This window comes from Podarcis tiliguerta (assembly GCF_965153285.1).
Source record: "Podarcis tiliguerta genome assembly, chromosome: 6".
NCBI lineage: Eukaryota > Metazoa > Chordata > Lepidosauria > Squamata > Lacertidae > Podarcis > Podarcis tiliguerta.
Window position 1 is genome coordinate 58,661,045 of NC_139539.1, and position 19,857 is coordinate 58,680,901.

Consider the following 19,857-nt stretch of genomic DNA (forward strand, 5'->3'; position numbering starts at 1 on the left):
TTCTTTGATACGCTTTATACACAGACACACACATGCTTTACCAAGCATGTCTTTCGAAAGGCCAATATTATAAAATAAGGGATGTTCAAAGTAGATGCCCAATTTGCATGCACTTGAATCTACAGCTCCTCTGAGATTTAAATAAAATCTGTATATAAATCCGTGTAATTAAGGTTCATTATCTCAAAGCTATACATTGTAATGCTTTTATAAGTGTGATGTAAGTGTAATGTAAAGTGACTGTGTGATGTAACAGCAGCTTTCCCTTTTTTAAAAAAAATAAATGTTATTAGCAAATGCAATTTAAAACTTATTTGATTGGTTTATTCAACTGAGCCAGGTGAAAACATCTATTTCTCTTGTTTCCAAAGGATCCCATGCTTTTTTTAAAAAAATAAATGCATTTTTTACATTATAAACCCCAGGAAGATTGTAATTAAACGCACAAGCAATCTGCCTTTCCCGACAAGTTTAACAAAAGAGATCTGAATCTTTTAAAGTCTCTTTCCATAAGGATTGTGGCTCCCCTGCTGTTTGGAAAAGATAATTTCACTTGTAACCCTAATAACTTGAGCACGGTGGAGGCTGGCTCTGCAAACGGCATGCACTTCACTGCACATCTTGGCTCAGTTAGAAATCGGAAACAGATGGTCCTTGCGGCTGGCGTCCCACTCGGGTCCACTCAGTGCCAGCCCATGGTCGCTGGCTGGTTGCTGCTGGCACTGTGTGACTTGAACATAGTAGGACAGTGGCAGAAGAAATCAAATCTTTTTCACTGAGCAGCACACACTAATGTGGTTTGACAGATCTGACATTCTATACCCAACTCGAGTTAGAATATATTAACCTTTTCGTTTTCTTAAGCGTCTCTTGTACAAGTTACGAAGCCACCCTCAGTAAAGAGTTTTGGGGACAAGGAAGCGCTTTGCAAAAACTACAGGCGACCCTTCCCACGTGCTCCCACACTCCTGAAGTTGTTAGAAACAGCAAGGTTGCATTCAGAAAAACAAGACGCTGCGTTTGGAACCCCTGCCCTAAAGCAGGCCAAACCCTAAGCTGGTAGCGTTAGCATCTGCTGCAGTTCAATCAAGGAAGAAAACCGAACAGCAAGTGGTAAAAAAAAAATGCAAGCGCTTTTGTAAATGTACAGTGCAATCCTATATATATATATCTGCTCGCAGAAGTAAGCTCTGTTGATTTTAATTGGACTTACTCCCAGGAAAATGCGTATTGGATTACAGCCTTGGTATTTTTTTTCTTTTATTTCTTCCCTCCTCCCCTAAGAATCTCGACTACAAATAAGATTCTTTGTTTTTATTGACTAAGGGAATGTTCCTGTGCCTGCCTGAGCTTGGCTTTCATGCCACAAGTCTGCTTGCTCTTGTTGGCCAGGAGCCTCAGCTTGGCTAATCTTTCTGGAATCGAGCTTTGGCCTGTGATGAAGCTGTGGTCCCATGCCCAGCTCATACACTCTCCGTGTGGCAGAGCTGCCGCTTCCCAGGAGCTGGATCCCCAGCCAGGCTGATAATGTCCAAAGGATGGAATCAGGCGGATGCAGCACCGCCACCAGTCTCCGAGGACGCATCTAAACATGGGGAGAAATTCAATTCAGATCACATTCGAAAGCAAACGCACTGAATCAACACTTTCCGAAACAAGGTGCGAACCGGAAAATCAGCCATCCTTCAGAACTCGCACCTCTCCACATTTTTCAGTGCCAAGGACCGCGGAGAAAAATGAATATGCAAGAGTAACGTGTTTGTGTAACTGCATGTATATATATTATGAAAATAGCATTCAAAAATGAGTTATATTAGAGGGGAAATGCTTGGTGAAAATCTGTATATTAGGCAAAATTGCATACAAAAAAAGGTGTATTTTTGGAGAAATTTGCACTAAAATGATGGTGAATTTTCATGAGGACTTTTTCTAAGGAAAAAATGCAAACTGATGTGGAAATGTGGAGAACAAAAATTACAATTGGAAGTGTGTGTTGGGGAGTGATCATTGCAAGCAGCACCTATGTGATTCGCTCATTTATTGTGATCTTGGCCTCTAAATGTTATGAGACTGGGGTGGAATGCAACCACAGCGAGCACCCAAATACACATGCCGTTAACAATGTGACTAGTGTTGAACATTTAAAAAAAAAAATCCAGGTGTACTGCTGGGGAGGGGTGATGATCAAGTTCACTGCATAGGGGGAAGTGAAAGTTAAGTCTCCCTCCACATCTGCAGTCTCTATTAAATTCATCACACACATACACACGCCCACCCTGCATGGGATTTAATATTAGAGTGGGGAAACTCCTGTCTGCACATATGGGAGGTGTTTTTATTTTTATTTTCTTAAAGCTAGTTGTGCCTTAGGGGTGGCTGGATGTCAAGGAGATTGTGGCTGGGGAAGGAAGACTTAAATCTTTCCACACCATACCGTGTGATCTCCACCCATGTTTGGTAGTTCATTTTGTAAAGCACACGTGGTGTTTCCAAATCGTAGCTTCAACCTCACTTGTAGTTTTGCCCTGAGCCAACCACTGGACTCTGGTTATGTATGAATGGAGCCAAAGTCTGCTCCCATAAGATTCTCCTCCGGGGAAGATTCTAGCGGGGTGGGGAAGTCCTCTGCGAAGAAGAACTGTGAGAAGCCCGGAACATAACAGAATCATGGAAAATTCCTCTGTGTAGACTTGTACCCAGCACACACCAGTTGTGTGATTACTGCAGCCTGCTCTTTGTGGCCTAGTAGAGATCTGCCCAGGGATTAGCAAATGCTCTTAAAGTGTGTTTTGCAGAGGCAAGTTGCACTGAGAACAATCCCATGTGCTGCACGTGCCCTTAGGACACATCTGCCCTGCAGGATGTGCCGGTTATATTTCATGCAGCTTTCATTCTCTTCGTCTATACAGAACATTTGCATTTTCCACATTCCTGTGCCACATTGTTCTGCTTTTATTTCATCTTATCTCCACAGTGTTTGAGGGTTTTTTCCTCAGGTATCCAAATATGATCAGCTCCGCTGACACACGGTGAGTTACAAAGGGTGAGTGTGTCAAGTCTCCACCCACATATTTGGGGAACAACTATTGTTTGCTTCTTCATCACGTTTTGCAATACACATAGTAAATAATAAAATCAACAAAAGCTAAAAGACTCCTCCGACGACGTATTTAAAAGGGACAAGGTCTACCTACCCTGTCTAAAGGACGAGCACAACAAAGCCCACTGACATCTCTAACTACCCTCCCAATTGCAAAGTGTAAGCCTTGGTAGGTAGGAATGTTTTTGCCTGTTGTTTAAAAGCAGGAAGAGATGGCGCCAGTTTGCATCCCGCAAACTGGGAGCCACCACTGAAAATAATCCCTTTTGATCAGAATAGTAGTAGTTACAGTGTATTATTATGTGTTCAATGAGGGCATGGAGATGGGGAAGCGTGAGAGGGACTTGAGAGCATGCATGCCAGCCCCACAGCCCTATGCCACCTGGGCCATCTTGCTACAGCGTTCCCAACAATGCAAAGTCTTCTAGCCATGCATCATATGACACACTAGGGACAGCTCCCTAATACAGCTGGCAACTTTTTGATTTTCTTTCAGAGGGCAAAGAGGACTCTTGCGCCTGCTTAACAGCCACAAGGCAAGCAGAACTTGAACAGATGCACATTTCCCTCATCGCTGCATAAGCAGGCTGAGAGGTGCACGCCCACTGAATTTCTGCCTGTTGTGCATATTGGCCTACTGAGAAGCATCATCCTGTTGAATTTTTGCCTCCTGTGCGTCTGCTAGGGGAATAAGAGCCCAGCCCAGGAAAATAATGACAGTCCTTGAAGACTAAGTTATATCAATTTTCGGCTCGAATCCCTTTTAATTATACCTCAATACCACATTTATTTAGAGTTTGGACCTGCTAGCGCATTAGTTGATTTAATGCACACCACACTAAGGATTCAAAGCGATGAAAAGAGAACGACTCACATTATGCCTGAAAAAGATTGGGCCCTAAGGCATTAGAAGTAGCACTTTGCTTGTAATTGAGTTGGCTGTCACTTAGGGTTTTGGTTACTCAAAGCCCTTCTTAAAAGACCATTCTAATCAAACATTTGCTTAGAGGTAATCACATATGTGCTTTGTTGAATTGGGACCATACCGAGAGATGGCGGAGGAGAAGGAGAGGATAGACCTAAACTGCTAAAGAACATTTAATTGTTGAGCCACCTAAAGACGTAATTAAATGCCCTTTTACACTAATTTCAAGACTGCTATACCAGTGTAAGCAATGTTTGGGTCTTCTATAGCCAGTCCATTCTAATAAGTTTCAGAGGCCCCAGCAAAAGCATTTTAAGCATGAACTCGTGTGGCATGGAAAACTTTGCACATGTAACTTGTAAGCAGGGTTCCCAGGAACTAAGCAACGCTCCTGTACAGATCACTGCAAAGCAAGACACAGAAATTAAGGCGGCACAACTTTTCAGATCAATATGGGTCCATGCCTGAACCGAATTTCTGAATTCAGATTTATGTTAGATAAGTAACTGGATGTGACCGGTTTTTGACCTTTTATGTTTACTCACTTAAACACGTGGTGGTTTCTTTTCTCTTCTTAGGCCCCCACCCCATAACTTTTTTAGCCTGCAGTCCTAGCCATACTAACCTGAGAGCAACTCCCATTGAACTCAGTGGCACTTACTGCCAAGTAGCCACATATAGACTGGCTCTGTGAGACTCGTTTGCCAGGCTGCATGTGAGATGAGGAATCTTTAAAAAAAAGTTGATTGCACTATAGGAAATCCTGCAGGTGTGTTCAGACTTTGGCTCCCTCCAGTCCCAGCCTGTACGGCCAGTTGCCGGGCATGATGGGGATGGCAGTCGAGCAACATCTTCCAGACACCATGTTGGCTAGACCTTCCCTATCCCTACTACTTTCTGTTAGAGTTACCATCTTTTTTTAAAGTGGTCCTGGTCCTCTGCAGTTAGCAGCATCCTGGCACTCAAAGATAACTTCCCCAGCACTTCATCTGCATGCTGTGGAAAGTTTTACTAGTTGAAACTTAGCTCGCCATGTGACACTTATAGGAAAAGTCTCCCTTCTATGTATTGTATTGGTACCGTTTCCGACATATAAGAGGAAGGGCCATAGCATTGTGGCAGGACATCTGCTTTGCATGCAGAAGGTCCCAGGCAATCCCCCAGCACCTCCCAGCCAGGACTGGGAGAGATTCTAGTCTGAACATCTGAAAAGCCACTGCAAGTCAGTGCAGGCATTGCTGAACTGGATAAACCAACAGTCTTCTTCAATATAAGGCAGCTTTCTGTATTTGTTCCCATTTCACAAGACCTTTCTTTGCTTTGACTGTGCTCTGATGCAAGAAAGCCAGCAGGCAAAGCTTTTCTTGGTATAGTAATCAAACTATCTATTTAATGTCTGTGTGCAAGGATGTTCTTAGAGGCTGAGGAGAATGGCAGCTTTGAAAACTGCCCTGTGATCCTTGGTTGAAGGGCGGTATAGAAATGTAATAAATAAAAATAAATTAAAGGTGGTTTCACGTGCAAATACACAACTTTCTGTCTACCTTTCCTGTTTTGCAAGCCTCTCTTCATCTTCTATCCTGCCGCCACACTTTCACAACCCTTCAGTGGGCAAGGAAATTCCTCAAACTCACAGATGCAAACTGTGTACTGCTTTAGTTTCGGTGGCGTTTCCAAGCTGATTATTTGACTAAGCAGCTCTTGCTGCTTAGGAGCACTTTCTAGATGAGTACAGCAGGTGGCAGTGCCTATGCTGCATGCCACTGAGAAAACTTTGAGAGAGAACAACAAAGGGCATCCCTCTCGCTCCGTCTGTGGAGCCAGTGTGGAAAATGCAAGCTCAGTGGTAGAGTGCATGGCTTGTGTGCAAAAGGTCCCAGATTCAATCCCAGGTAGGGATGAGAAAGAATCCTGCCGGAACCACGGGAGGTGCTGCCAGCCATTGTCAACAATACCAAGCTAGATGGAGAAATGGTCTGACATCATCATCATCATCATCATCATTTTTTATTTGTATGCCGCCTTTCCATAAATAAAACAATGCTCAAGGTGGCTTACAACATGACAACATGACAAAAGCCATAAACAATAGATAAAACACATCAAAAAATATACAACCAAATGGAAAACAATTTCCACATAAATCATAAAATCTAAAATTTAGAATACAGTATTAATATTATTAATGTCACAATTTAAAATGACATAGTTATAAATAATGTGACATTTATTTAAAAGTGGGAGTGCTCTTCAATAAGTTCACAGCATGCAGGATTTTCATCGAGGAAAAATGCTGGAGAGCTTGCTCCTAAGACTCAGCAGGAAAGGTATTCCTGCAAGGCACCTAAACAAATCATTTCAAAACTAATGCGATCCTTGACTTCATTAACAAAAGCTTAGTGCCCCGATAAGAAGTAGCAAGACCTGTTCAAACAATTGCCTAAAACAAAGGTGAGGAAACCTTGCAGCCAGGCAGCCCAAGATATTTATCTTCGTAAGTTTGACAAGTGAATGGGGTCACCCACCTGACATCAAAACAAAGACTGGGATCCATTTTGGGCAGGCTGGCTGAAGGCTGGCTGGGAGAGATGCCTTTGACTCCAGGGCTGCACTGCTGTGGGGAACAAGTCCCTCTTGAAATGACCATGCTGTAAGATCTGGACTCCCTCCATGCGGACTGAAAGTGTGAATAGGTGAAATAAGCCATACCTCTTAAACTATGACAATCTCCACTGTGTCTTCAATTCTCCATAGGGGCACAAACCCTGGGTGAGCACCTGGAACCCCCTGGCAGAGGGTGGGGGTGGCACCCAACTTTTGTAACACTATTTTGTCTAAACAACTGAGGAAAATTCCTAATGATAAGAGCTGTTCAACAGTGGGATAAACTTCCTCAGGAGGTTCTGTGATCTCCTTTGCTGAATGTATTAACACGCAAGGTTATGTTTTATCTTCCAGGAATACTGCAGTTGCAAGGTTCCTGCACTTAGCAGGGCGTTGGACTGAATATGACCCAGAGAAACTATAGTTGAAAGAAGTTCCCCTTCTCTCTTCTGTGCTGTTCCTATCTCTATTCAGCTTCTACCACCAGCACTTTCTGTGTTTGTGCATCAGGACATGTGCATTATGAGGGGAAAGGGGGTCTAGTAACAACTGTCAACACTCTTTAAATGCCCCATTTCTCAGGATTCTTTGAGGGAAGCCATGACTGTTTAAAGTGGCATGATACTGCTTTCAATATATAGTATAGATGAGGCCCAAATGCAGCAAAACAAAAAACATAGTAAAAAGCAGTTTGGTAGTTTACTATTGCATTTATATAATAAATGTCCAGCGTGCCTATTTTATATTCTCTGTTATGATCTACCGTATTTACTTGGGTGGCCAAGTTATGACTATGTGCTGTATAAAAGACATCGCGAGTTTGGAGCTCGTGTTGGGCATCGTGTTGGGCAAGGAGTGGGGTTGTTCTAAAACTTCCCAGGAAGTTTAACTTGGGCTAGTAAAAAAGAAAGAAAGTAAAAATAATTGAGGACTGTGGTATATTGATTAATCATACTGAAGAAAATACTTGTTTCCATAATGCATTGCAAATTATGGATTGTTCTAAATTTACATGGCTAATTAGTCAAAATAAGAACGTACCTGGGATGTGAACTCTTCCTTGGAGCCCATGCACAGTTTTGGAAAATTCAGGGGGTTTGATTCAATTACACCAGCATAGTTCCTTAAGAGACCTAATCAGAAAAACCTGTCTTCAGTTGCACAATGCTAGCGTGCATATTCAACACAAGGCCAAAGACATGTGATTGGATAGGCCTTTAATTTGAGCAAGGATCCAAAAATAGCTGGTGGGATATTTTTTCTCTCTCTTGGATTTTCTCCCACAGGCAATGCACCGTTGAATGTACTGCTTCATCCCATTGTGATTTTGTTTCCCTTCCAAGCTGGAAGACTGGATCACTTTAGGCTTGTTCTGCTGGATCAGAAGAAACTTATCTCAGCTGCCTTCCATGCTACCGAAGGGGATTATGTCACCCTAATTCCCATCTCTCCACCCTATATAGTGAAACAAGCAAACAAAAACCAGTGTTGAGCAGGCCTCTGCCACAAAGGGGAATGAAAACCTGGTCAAAGCTTTTGCTCTGATTTTGTGTGAAGCATTGTTTGTGCTTGCAGCTAGCATATTATTATTATTATTATTATTATTATTATTATACCACCCTTCATCAAAAGATCTCAGGGTGTTTCACAAGATATAGAGGCCTTAGACTCCAAAGATATTGGGTGCTCCAGCATCTTTTTCAAAAAATACCTCTCATGATCTGGTGGGTGCTATCTGTGGCTGATCGTTGGTGCACATGGTTTGGTCCTGCCTGGTAGTAGCTCCTTTCTGTTTAGATGTTATCACTTGCACTAATATGGTCCTTGAAGTATCTTTAAGATTTGCAGATGGACAATACTGGAAGGACAGTTCAGCGCATCCAGTAGTACCATAGGCCAAAGGACTGAAGGATCTCTTGGTGTGTAACTATGGCAGACAGTGGCAGAAAAGAATATAGCCATGTCATCTTCATATACTGACTGAGTTGTCTGCATAGCAGGCAGATGTGTTGTTTTTGTTTTATTCAGGTATCACATCATACAGGAAAGAATGCAACAGTGAGTTTCTTTCAATAATAAATATCTATTTTTACTTAATCAGTTTGTATTTATTTATTCTTTGAAATTGGAAATTGGAAGGAGAAATAATGGATTTGTCTTGCAACAAATTCTATATTAGCTATTTCCCTGCATTTGCCCATTAAAAGCTGCAGCAGCAACTGTGAGGCACAGGACATATAGATCTGAGCAATGCTCAATTCCATAGAACTTTACTGAGATTTCCAGAAAAGGTGTGTGGGTCTGCTTCAAGCATGCCCCTCCTCAAGCTTAAATTGAGAATATTTTTAACGCAGAGGAATGGAGGGAAATGTTGTCACTATGATTTTGAGCTTGCTGTTTTGTGAATTTGCCATTTCATTTCAAAAATGAAAAGTTTGGGCTTTATGCCTTTCTGGCTACATCCTTCCCCAAAGTTAGAAGATATTCTCCCTAACCTCAGATATAACAGAAGCTGATTGTATTAAGTCTGGTGTGCTGTACTCTGCACATGAACAGAGATGGTTACTTCACATGTTTGGAAATTAGCTGTGCATTGCATGTTCTGCTTTGCTCTAATGTGTCCTGGACTCCTGACTCGAATGAAACGATCATTTAGAACTCTGCCATGGAGAGGGAACTCATAATAGGTGCAATAATAGGTTATTTTGTATTCATCTGCATGCATTGACAATAGGAACATAGGAATGGTGCATCTCTACCCTACTCCAAGATTTCACTTCTAGAGACTCAGATTAGAAACTTGAACCTTGAAGAACAATGCTAGGAATCTACACAAATACACACAAACAATTAATATGGAATTCCCCACAGGCTGTAATTTTCTAGGGGCTGCTTTAAAAAAATAATCAGGACAATTATCACCTGCTAATTCATGGGACATAAACTTATCAGTGGCTCCTAGTAATGGTTAGTAACTGGTGAAATTATCCCATCAGAAATCATAATTATCTAATCCTGTTACAAACAACACGTGTAACAATCTAAGGTGAGCATTCTCCATTATTTGGGGATACTGTAGTTTATACAATTATTTGCGCATCAACACAGTGCATCTCGAAAATGTGTAATGTGTAGTATGACATCCCAATGTCATGATGGGTGTCACAGAGCCATGTATCACCCTCTCTGTGACTGGCTACTTTCATGGGCCCTGTGTTTACAGTTAGGTTGACATGGGACCAAAGGTAGTGGTTGTGGCACCTCTTCTTAAGGATGGTGTTATTAAAAGATTTCAGATCCAAATTTTTAAACAGACTGCCTCAGCAAACTAAAGGGTTAAAGGTAAAGGATCCCTGAGCATTAGGTCCATGACCAACTCTGGGGTTGCGATGCTCATCTCGCTTTATTGGCCGAGGAAGCCGGCGTACAGCTTCCGGGTCATGTGGCCAGCATGACTAAGCCACTTCTGGCGAACCAGAGCAGTGCACGGAAACACCTTTTACCTTCCCGCTGGAGCGGTAGCTATTTATCTACTTGCACTTTGACGTGCTTTCAAATTGCTAGGTTGGCAGGAGCAGGGACCGAGCTCACCCCGTCGCAGGGATTCGAACCACCAACCTTCTGATCAGCAAGCCCTAGGCTCTGTGGTTTAGACCACAGTGCCACCTGTGTCACAAAAACTAAAGGGTTAAAACACAGCAATTCCATGAGGATATGAATGCCAATTGGGACATTTTGAATTCGTTAAACAAGTAAAAGGTTGCAGCAATCAACATCTCAGCACAAGCAAAGATGACTGAGTTTGAATGTTTAGTTCTGCCAAATTTGTATGCACAGAAAACAGAAATTAACATAAAAAAATCTGTCTGAATTGTGAAAATATTAAAGAATGTTAGTTAACTCAATGTGTACATCTGGGCATTGAGGAACCTCAAAGATATAGCCTACAATTTCAGAACTGGTCCTTTAGTGTGGTGGCATCAATCCTTTCGAACTCCCTCCCATTACATATCAGAAAGGCACCATCTCTGTTGTCTTTTGGGTGCCTGTTGAAAACATTCCTCTTTCAACAAGCCTTCAAAGTGAAGAGTCTTACCCTAGTTGCTATGTATATTGAATCTGAAATAGTTTGATGTCATTTATTTTATTTTATTTATTACGTTTCCTTCAAGGAAAGAAACTGTGACTGCCCAAGAGCGCCCTGTCTGTGAGCTTCATGGCTGGCAGAGTGGGGATTTGCACTCTGGTTTCCCAGGTCATAGTCATACACTCTAACCACTACACCACGTGGCCTTTTTTTATATAGATGCAATTGTTTTCTATATGTTTTTATTGTACTGTATTGTGAAATCGCTTGCTGAGATGCTTCCTAGAAAGCAATTAATGAATGAAATAATTAAATGAATACTACCAAATGCCTAATTTCGATTTTCGGCATCATCTCTCATCATGATGGCTATATGTGTCCTCTGGGATCAGAGGTGGAATGCCTCTGAACACCAGTCGCTGGGGAACTACAGCAGAAAAGGGCTACTGTGTCCATGTCCTGCTTTGTGAGCTTTCTAGAGAGAAGAAGAAGAAGAGTTTGGATTTGATATCCCGCTTTATCACTACCCGAAGAAGTCTCAAAGCGGCTAACATTCTCCTTTCCCTTCCCCCCCCCCCACAACAAACATTCTGTGAGGTGAGTGAGGCTGAGAGACTTCAAAGAAGTGTGACTAGCCCAAGGTCACCCAGCAGCTGCATGTGGAGGAGCGGGGAATCGAACCCAGTTCAACAGATTACGAGTCCACCGCTCTTAACCACTACATCACACTGGCTCTGGAACTGGATGCTGGACTAGACAGAACTTTGGCCTGGTCCAGGAGGGTTCTCCCTATGCTCTTAACGGAGCTGCCTACATTTCATTTCGTGCTAGATGTTTTATCCTTTACATGAATGAATGCTGGAACCTTAGGGCAATCTCTCAACACGTGTTCTGTAATTCTGATGTGTATGGGCTGCTTGATTTCTTATTATAACTGCTAGCACAGCTACTACTTTCATACTGACTTAGCAATGTACAGTAGGTGTGCTTAAGTCTTATTTAGAGCACAAAAGTGACACTCTCTGACCGTGAGGCTTAAATCTAAGTAGGCAAATAGGGGAGTGCTTGAAAGAATAGTAACCGAAATAGAGCAGGCAATGGTCCCAGCAGTAAATTTTAAGAAAGTCAACTTTATTTATCTAGGGGGTTTAATGTGCTTTGCAGATACTGTCTTTTGGCATTTCCACTCAAGTTTAGTAAACACTTCACTAATTCTTTCCCTGCCTTCAATATCGGACACATTGTGTTTTGTATAGCAAGTAGTCCACATTCATAACAATCTCCATAGGCAAATGTGTTCTAATTTTCATCCAGCATCTTGCTGAGTAAACATGCATGCTAAAACTGTCATACACATATAATCCTGTGTTAATCAGGAAGACGAAAAGGGGCCAGAGGGACCTGGATATGCAGGTACAATGTTACACATTTGGGGGGGGGGAGGGAATGTTGACGATGATCTCAGTCCTGAGCAGTTTTTCCTACTTTACAGGGAGGTTTAAAGGGAATATGTCTTTGTGGTTTATTAGCTTTCTAATGATATGGTTTTGCATGGGTGTCATTCACATGTCATGTTTTGCAGAACAGTGATTGACAAGAGTTAAATTCAAAACATGTAGTCATTCTCTAGTGTGGGGGTTTATTATTTCCTCCCCCCCCCTTTTCTGTGATTGAAGGAAAACTGTTTAGATGTTTGTTTCCAAAACGGCATCTGTCAGCAATCAAAGGGGGGGGGAATGCATAAAACAAATGCAATTGTTTAGAGTAGCATTTCCTGGATCATGTTAAATGCTTGATTTGCTCCCCATTATGTTCACTAAATAATTTTGTTTTCCACAATAATTGTAATATTTAACATGTTGCATTTAATCTTCTTTCAAGGCTATTAGTAACAGCTCACTTAGAAAAGGAGTAGTTGCTCGACAAGAAAAGATCCGCTGCCACCCACATCATAAAGAAAAATGGTAAAGTTAACTGCACCCTAATTGTTCTGGATCGAAAACACAGCTATTCAACAGCATTGATTCTTTACATCAGACTACTGTACTGTCCAGAATGGAGTGATTTCATGCTGTTTCCACTGCTAAAATGAACTCTATATTCTTTTCCTGTAATCACTTCAAGTGTTTGGCATGTTTTTCATAGCTAAGTTAAAGACAGAGCCAATAATATCAATACTGGGCCCAAAAGACCCTATCCACATAGTGGAAAACAAAGAATTTCCTGCAAATGTTATCAGTCAATATATAATCATACCAGATCACACCAACTTATAGACATACTGGGGAGGGGGGCAGGTTTGATCGTTTATTCGCCTACATTTTTAATAAGAGACAGAAAGCAATGTAGGCTCAGTGCTACTCAATTAATTATCACAAGTGCTGGCTAGTTGTTTCCTGTGAAAGAAAGGAAAGCAGGGAAGGATGAAATTCAATCTCATGTTGGTTAGATGCTGATTGTTGCTTAATCATCTTACTTTATATTTTGCATTACAGTTTTTAAGAGCACCAAGCAGCCTATAGAAGAAAGAACAGGTACTTTTGATGACGCCAGAGTGAACAGACATGGATATTTCAGCCACCCATCACAAAGGCCACTGCTAACAACATCCATTTTCTTCCTGGATTCTGAGCACAACTTTAAGACTTCCTACACTAGCTAAAGCTACACCTGTAAATGGAGCTGATACTGAACACGGAGAGCATGCTAAGGACAAGTCAAACACCTGCGCCACTGATGTGATGATTTTATCATTACACACTTGTATGCATGTACATTTATGATATACATAAACACATTCATTGGTAAATTTATTGGTAAATTTACCTGGAAATTCTGAAATCTTCTATCTCAAGTGTCTTCTTGAGGATAAGTCAAATGATACTACCCTGGCCATGGCAAAATTTCTCTCAGAGGTTATAAGAAATAGAAGTCAACATGCTCTGGACAAAACATAGTGACTGCCTTGAAATCTTTTCCTTGTATCTCTGCTGCATTTTTAATTTCAAAACTGTTTTTGTGGGTCTTAGGACCGTAATAAAGAATGTGCGTGAACATGCAGGGCACACTAAGGACAAGTCAAACACCTGCACCATTGATGTGATGATTTTATCAAATACACACAAACTTGTATGCATGTACATTTAGGATATACATAAATACGTTTATCTGTGCGCACACCACATGTAGAAAGAAAAGGAAATCTCACTTAGAAGTGCATACGTACACATATAATTTTATTCTGTCCATGCATATTTATACAAATCTTATCTGACATCTCCTGATATGCACATGCATGCACACACACACACACACACATTGTATAACAAAATTCCTCAGTGCTATTAGAGCTGAGTAAAAACTACTTACAACCCATAATTAATAACTGTCATGCAGGTGGGAAAGTTAGAAAAGTCTGCGTTTTCAGGAAGCTAAACTATGGAATTCTTATTAATAGGCAAAATATTTCTCCATCATTTCAAAATCAATTTTGAACAATTTTACACTGATGAAGTGCATTTTAATGAAGCTTAGCTACCAAACTCTTATTATTCCACAAAAATTATCAAAACTATTTTCCAGCAAGGGGGAGAAATTTCAACCATTGAAAAATATGACCACCAATCTGCTAAAATTAAATATTTGAATGAAATCTATTGATTGACTCGCAAAATGAAACACTCTATTGTTGGTTCAGATGTTCATTCATGTGTCACTGAAGGAAATATCTTCATAAAGTAGGTTTGGATCCTGCATTTCCAGATCCCTTCTTCAAGAATACAAGTAACAGGTAAAAGTACTTATATTAATACATATGTGTGAGGCTCATGGCAATAACATGTGTCACTTACTAGGAAACACATCTCATAGAACTTAGAAGGACTTCCTTTCAAGTAAACATGAACAGGATTGGCTGCCAATAAACCAAAAAAAACAGAGGATACAAATTATATGGTTGAGTTTTCATTTTAGTTCAAAGTGTTCCACAGATTATGCAACTTGGTGCATAACATCGCAGAAATGGTCTTCTACTTTTGTGCTATGGCATGACTTTTGTTGAACAGGAGATGTATATCAGTGGTGCAGGTGCTACAAATATAAGTGGCAAACATTTGTGAGCTGTAACAAAAATGATGACATACAAAATATGAAATGATTTCCTTCACGGAAGTGACTTTACTGAGATAGATGTATAGCTATATGAATGATAGATAGATAGATATTATGATGGTTCACTGTAAATTCAGGTCAATGGCATGTCATTTCTTTGTGGTGTAGCCTGAAGTGGAGATATGGCGGGCATGTGGTGATTTTGGATAACTTGGTGTTTTGAATACTCAGCGTATGGAAAATAGGACTCTACGAAATTAAATTTAAAACCCTAAAAGGGAAACGTCTAATTCAAAAGTGCCTTGTCTGGGTATCTGTTTGTAGGCCAATGGATTATTTTGAAACATTATCAAATACACAATCACACACACACATACACATACACACCCCTGTATAATACTCAGAGGGGTGAAGTCAAATCTTAGATTTCATTTTTACATGAGAGCATTTTTAATTTTCTGAAGAATAAAACTCTTTCTTTAAACTATTTAGACCTGCATTTTGCTTTTATTTCCTGAAATGATCATGTTGTGTGCATAATCACACATCTGAAACCTTCATTCCAGTTTGTTTCTTCTTGGTCATATGTATGGGGAAAGTAGCTGTGATAAACAGATACTGAATCAGACTGCAAATTCTTTTTTCGGGGGGGGGGGGAGCAGAACCTAAAACATTGCATGATAGTCTCTAAGCAGTTCCATCTGTCAAGCAGAAATTTTAGGCTAATAGCCTGTGGCGATCTTCCTCCGCAGTCCACTACCTGCCTTTGTCCTACTAAGTCTCTATTCTTTTTTTAAAAAAAAGCTGGGGGGGGGGGAGAGAGAGAAAAAGGAAAGGGGAAAACCTAGCAGACCAAAATCATCTGAGTGATGAAGCCCTAATTTTATCCGCTTCTCTTTGATGTTAAGCGGTGGGTTCTTACTTTAGAAAAAAAAAAGAGGGGGGGAGAGGGAAAGAGAGAGAGAGAAGGAGAGGGAGAGGGAGAGGAGAAGACAGTGCTGGGAGCAGATGACTTTTCATCCCTACTTCACCTTGCCACTGGGTCTGTGAGAGATTGGTTCACTGTCAAGGAGATTTTTTTTTTTTTACCCATGATTCCATATGGTATGGACTGGGCTACATGTTGCCCAACATGCCAGTGCAAATGTTTTCTCAATTAGGTGTCTTATCTCCCGTGAGTTAGCATCAGATGAAGCTTGCTGACAGCATAATGGCAGGGAAAACCTCCGACGGATCCATCAAATGGCAGCTCTGCTATGACATCTCGGCCAGAACTTGGTGGATGGTGAGTTGGCAGCACGGCTGCCTTTTTTTTTTTCCTCCCTCCCCTTCCTTTTTCTACTTTCCCTCCCTCTTTGACAAAATGTCCCAGACCTCACATTTATCAAATTAACATTTGATTTTTTTTTTCACACTCTTCACTGGAGTAGCCTTCCACTTGTCCTACTTGTGTGTTTTTCCTCTGTAACAAGAGACTGTTCATGTGCCCTACATTTAAAATTGCTCCCTCCCCTTTCGGTTCTATTTGTTTTAAAATATAAAAGTACATGGATAAGTAGTTTGAAAAGCTTTCTTTTCGAATAACAACTTTTCCTCAACTCCTTTGGGTCCTCGTTGGTGATGTGCTTTGTTGTACTGTGGCATTGCAGATTCTCGTTTTTATGTTTCCCTGTTGGGCATGTGGCTGCTTGTGTCAAATTATTAGAGTTGCTGATTTATAATATTTGCCAGGCAATGTTAACACGTAATGGGCTAAGGAAGTTCAAGAGACATTTCAGGACATGCCTTTTCTAGGAAAACTTTGGTGGTGGTTTTTCTCCCCCTCCCGCATTGCTGTGTATGGATCATGGCATGAATGTCCCATAAGAGGACCTGGTCTAACTTATCCTTTCATAAGGTTCTGTTAGAATTGATTCCTGTCCTGTTAGGATCCGGAGCTGGGTGTTTCAGATCCCATTTGAATGTCTTTTGGGTTCAATTAAAAGTTTTAATAAAGTTCCGACAGGCACTCTCAGAATGAGTTAACTCGCATGTCATGGTCACTCGGGCCAGACAACCTTTGACATCTTGAATCTATCAGAGGTACAGTGAGTTAGGAGGATGCACAATAGCCCATTGTGGCAGAAGATGCAAGCCCTGTTGTGTCGAAGAGAGCCCTCAAATCATTACTGCCCTCGTTAGCGTGCTGTCCGTTAGGGATTAATTTGTTAGCAGGGCTTCTTCTTTTCTCTTCTCTTCTCTTTTTTCTTTTTTAAAGTTTTCTGTAATTATTATTCTTGTGGCAAAGCGTGATTTTTTCCCCTTCTTTTTTTAAGTGAGAGAATTTTTGCTGCCAGGACAATACACGCATTATGTGCTCCTAGCTGGACCGTGAACCCCTCCGTTTCAGTTCGCATAGATATCACGGCTTGTTTTTGTTTTCTGTTTTTAAAAAGGACTGGTGAATGGAATTACAATGAAACTGATCATGCCATTGTTTTGTATGATATGCTGAAACAAGTAAGTGGGAGCAGTGAGGCTTACACACAGAGACACACACGCACACACAGAGGAAACGTCTCCCAGATCAATTTTGATGCCATTCGGAGAAGTTTAGGATGCCTGTGGACTTGAAAGACATGAAAAAAAGTACAATATGGAAGGATTTCATTCAGCGACTTGGTGGTATTCATTGCTTGTATCAAAAGGTGTTTGAGCTGTTAGATTTGTTTGAACTTTTCTTCGTTAGAAAGGTTTAACTGGTGGTTGCTAGCTAAATATTACATGCCGATTTGGGTTAATTAGAATAGAGGAAGTCTAACCGCTTCATTCATACCACTGATTTTCCAATTAGACTTTCTGCCAGCAGAAAATGCAGAAGGGATGTTCTTGGATGCTCTGAAATTGTCTATTCATTTGACTGATTAGCTTGTTATATACTGAAATGTGATTATTGATGCAAATCTATTTTCAGGGAATAGCCCTAAACTGTTCTTCTTCAGTACATATATTAGATGCCACACTTATGCTCTTATAAAGCTCCTGTTTTTATTGTCTTGTTCTTATGGTGAGGTGGGGGGACTGTTTATATTTTCCCCAGGAATCTTAAAACATTGTCTCCTTTTGAAAATATATTAAAAGGCTTCATTTTAAAGAAAATGCATTTACTTTGCAGAAGTCTTACTGTTGTGGATATAATATGTAAAAAAAAAAAATGCTGGAAACATTTAGCAATGCACTTGACAAGAAAATAAACAAGCTTCATAACCAGACAAGCTGTTGTTTAGATGAAACCTTACAGAAAGTTCCTGTAAAACTTTTAACATGCCACATAACTTATTTCCTCAATGCACAGACGCTAAAATCAACCCACTAAAAGTTAGTGGACTACAAGAAAAATACATTTTTTTTATATTAAAAAAAAAATCATTGAAATGAACCATACAAGGATTTGTACAACAGACATGTCCATTTTCAGACAAGGATTCAATTATTGATACAAAAGTAAGCAGTTTTGATGCACACTCTGTAATATAAAGCATATTTTAGCCCCCAAAACCTCATCACATCTGTTAAGTTCTTTTAATCAAACCTCAGCTACACAATGCATTTTAATATACAAAGACAAAAAAGGAAGCTTTGAAAGTTACCTCATGCATCGTCTGGCTGCACAAAAAATCTCGGCTACTGCCTACTGCTAAACTTCAGTTTGGTACTGCCAGCATACAAAGAGATGAGTGAATGCCCTCTTTCCACCCGCTTGGACTCAGCTGCCAACACTGGGATATGCAATTTTGCTTTTTAATGAGTCGTAAACAATTTATGTGTGTCAATGGAGCGAGTTTGTTTTATTTCGGGGAGCAGGTTCAGAATCGGTTTGAAGTGGCTGCCGTCTTTACTGTATGGAAGTATGCTGTCCAAAATTTAAAGGTTCTGTGTCATTTTGATGAAAAGACCTATTATAATGAAAGAAATGGCTGTATGAAAGGGTGGGCACAGTAATCTCTTAGGCTCGGACTCTCTCTCTCTCTCCCGCTCTCCCTCTCCCTGGCATGATTTCACTCCAGTCTACAGTGTGTTTGTAGCTAGATAGTTGCTAGAATGGATGTCTAGTGGGGGGGGGGTGAAAAGCTTATTTTACTTTTGGACTAAACACTCTGTGTGTAAAAAGAAGAAGAATGAATGAATTTTGGCTTTATAATGCAAACTTCTCATTACATCTTTCTTATTAATTGATCTACATACAACTGATGCCATGGTGTATATATTTGGTCTCATCTTCATGGGAGTGAACAATGTTATGGTCTAAGTAAAATGCAGACTGTAGGTAATTTTATTATTATGGTGGCTCTTGCTGCCAAGTGATATGTTCAGTATCATCAGACACTTCATAGTACTGTAAGCAAGACTCAGTACATGTGTACATTTTAAGAATAATTACATTTGTTGTAATGACTGGCAAGAAATCTTTTGAAATCTAACCCTCACTCCCTCATGCTTTAATCATGCCATTCTTGAAACAGATATTAATTTAGGCTAACACTCATATGACATCTTTGGTTTGCAAACTTCTGACATACAGCAAACCTATGTGAAATGAATTTGCCTCCCCAAGGTTAAAAGACTGTAAAGTTGGGCACTGTGGTTAAGGACATTTTATTTTCTATTTGAAGGGGGGGAGGACATGTAATATCCAACAGGTATTTAAAATATTGAAGTAGGTATCCAAAGTTTATGTGACTGCTACCAGCTCTGCTAGCTTTATCAATGTTAGTTCCTTGTTTTTCAATTTTAATAGTATCCTGTAGAGGATTATCACATGGGTACAAGTGATAAAAGAGTTTCAGATTTGTATACAATGCTGCACTGACTTCAGATGCTGAACCCGGTCCCAAAACCAGGTTGATGTAAAGATGGAGTTGCAGAAGAGGCATGAATAGAGTGAATCTCAGTCCTAGCTTGCTGTGGTTGAGATCAGAAGAAATATTTCTTGCAAACTGTTCATCCTAGTGTCTTCATGATGACTTTGCATCTTTAAAAATGAAGACTTAT

At 40.4% G+C, this 19,857-nt stretch overlaps 1 protein-coding gene and 1 long non-coding RNA gene across 8 annotated transcripts in view; one reads left to right on the forward strand and one right to left on the reverse strand.

The window, feature by feature from the left end:
* Positions 1-1,299: 1,299 nt before the first annotated feature.
* LOC310680998 lies at positions 1,300-18,831 on the reverse strand. The gene is made up of 2 exons (XR_014513058.1): positions 18,456-18,831; positions 1,300-1,585 (listed from the first exon to the last, which is right to left on the reverse strand). It is a non-coding gene; the product is annotated as an uncharacterized lncRNA (long non-coding RNA).
* NFIA (nuclear factor I A) overlaps positions 15,894-19,857 on the forward strand; it is a 403,887-nt gene continuing 399,923 nt past the window's right edge. The window contains exon 1 of one of the 7 annotated variants that reach the window (XM_083448118.1): positions 15,894-16,111. In XM_083448118.1, coding sequence (XP_083304244.1) covers positions 16,016-16,111 — 96 coding nt within the window. In that variant the 5' untranslated portion in view covers positions 15,894-16,015. The remainder of the gene's footprint in view (positions 16,112-19,857) is intronic. The other 6 variants (XM_083448123.1, XM_083448114.1, XM_083448109.1 and 3 more) reach the window with 6 other exon arrangements.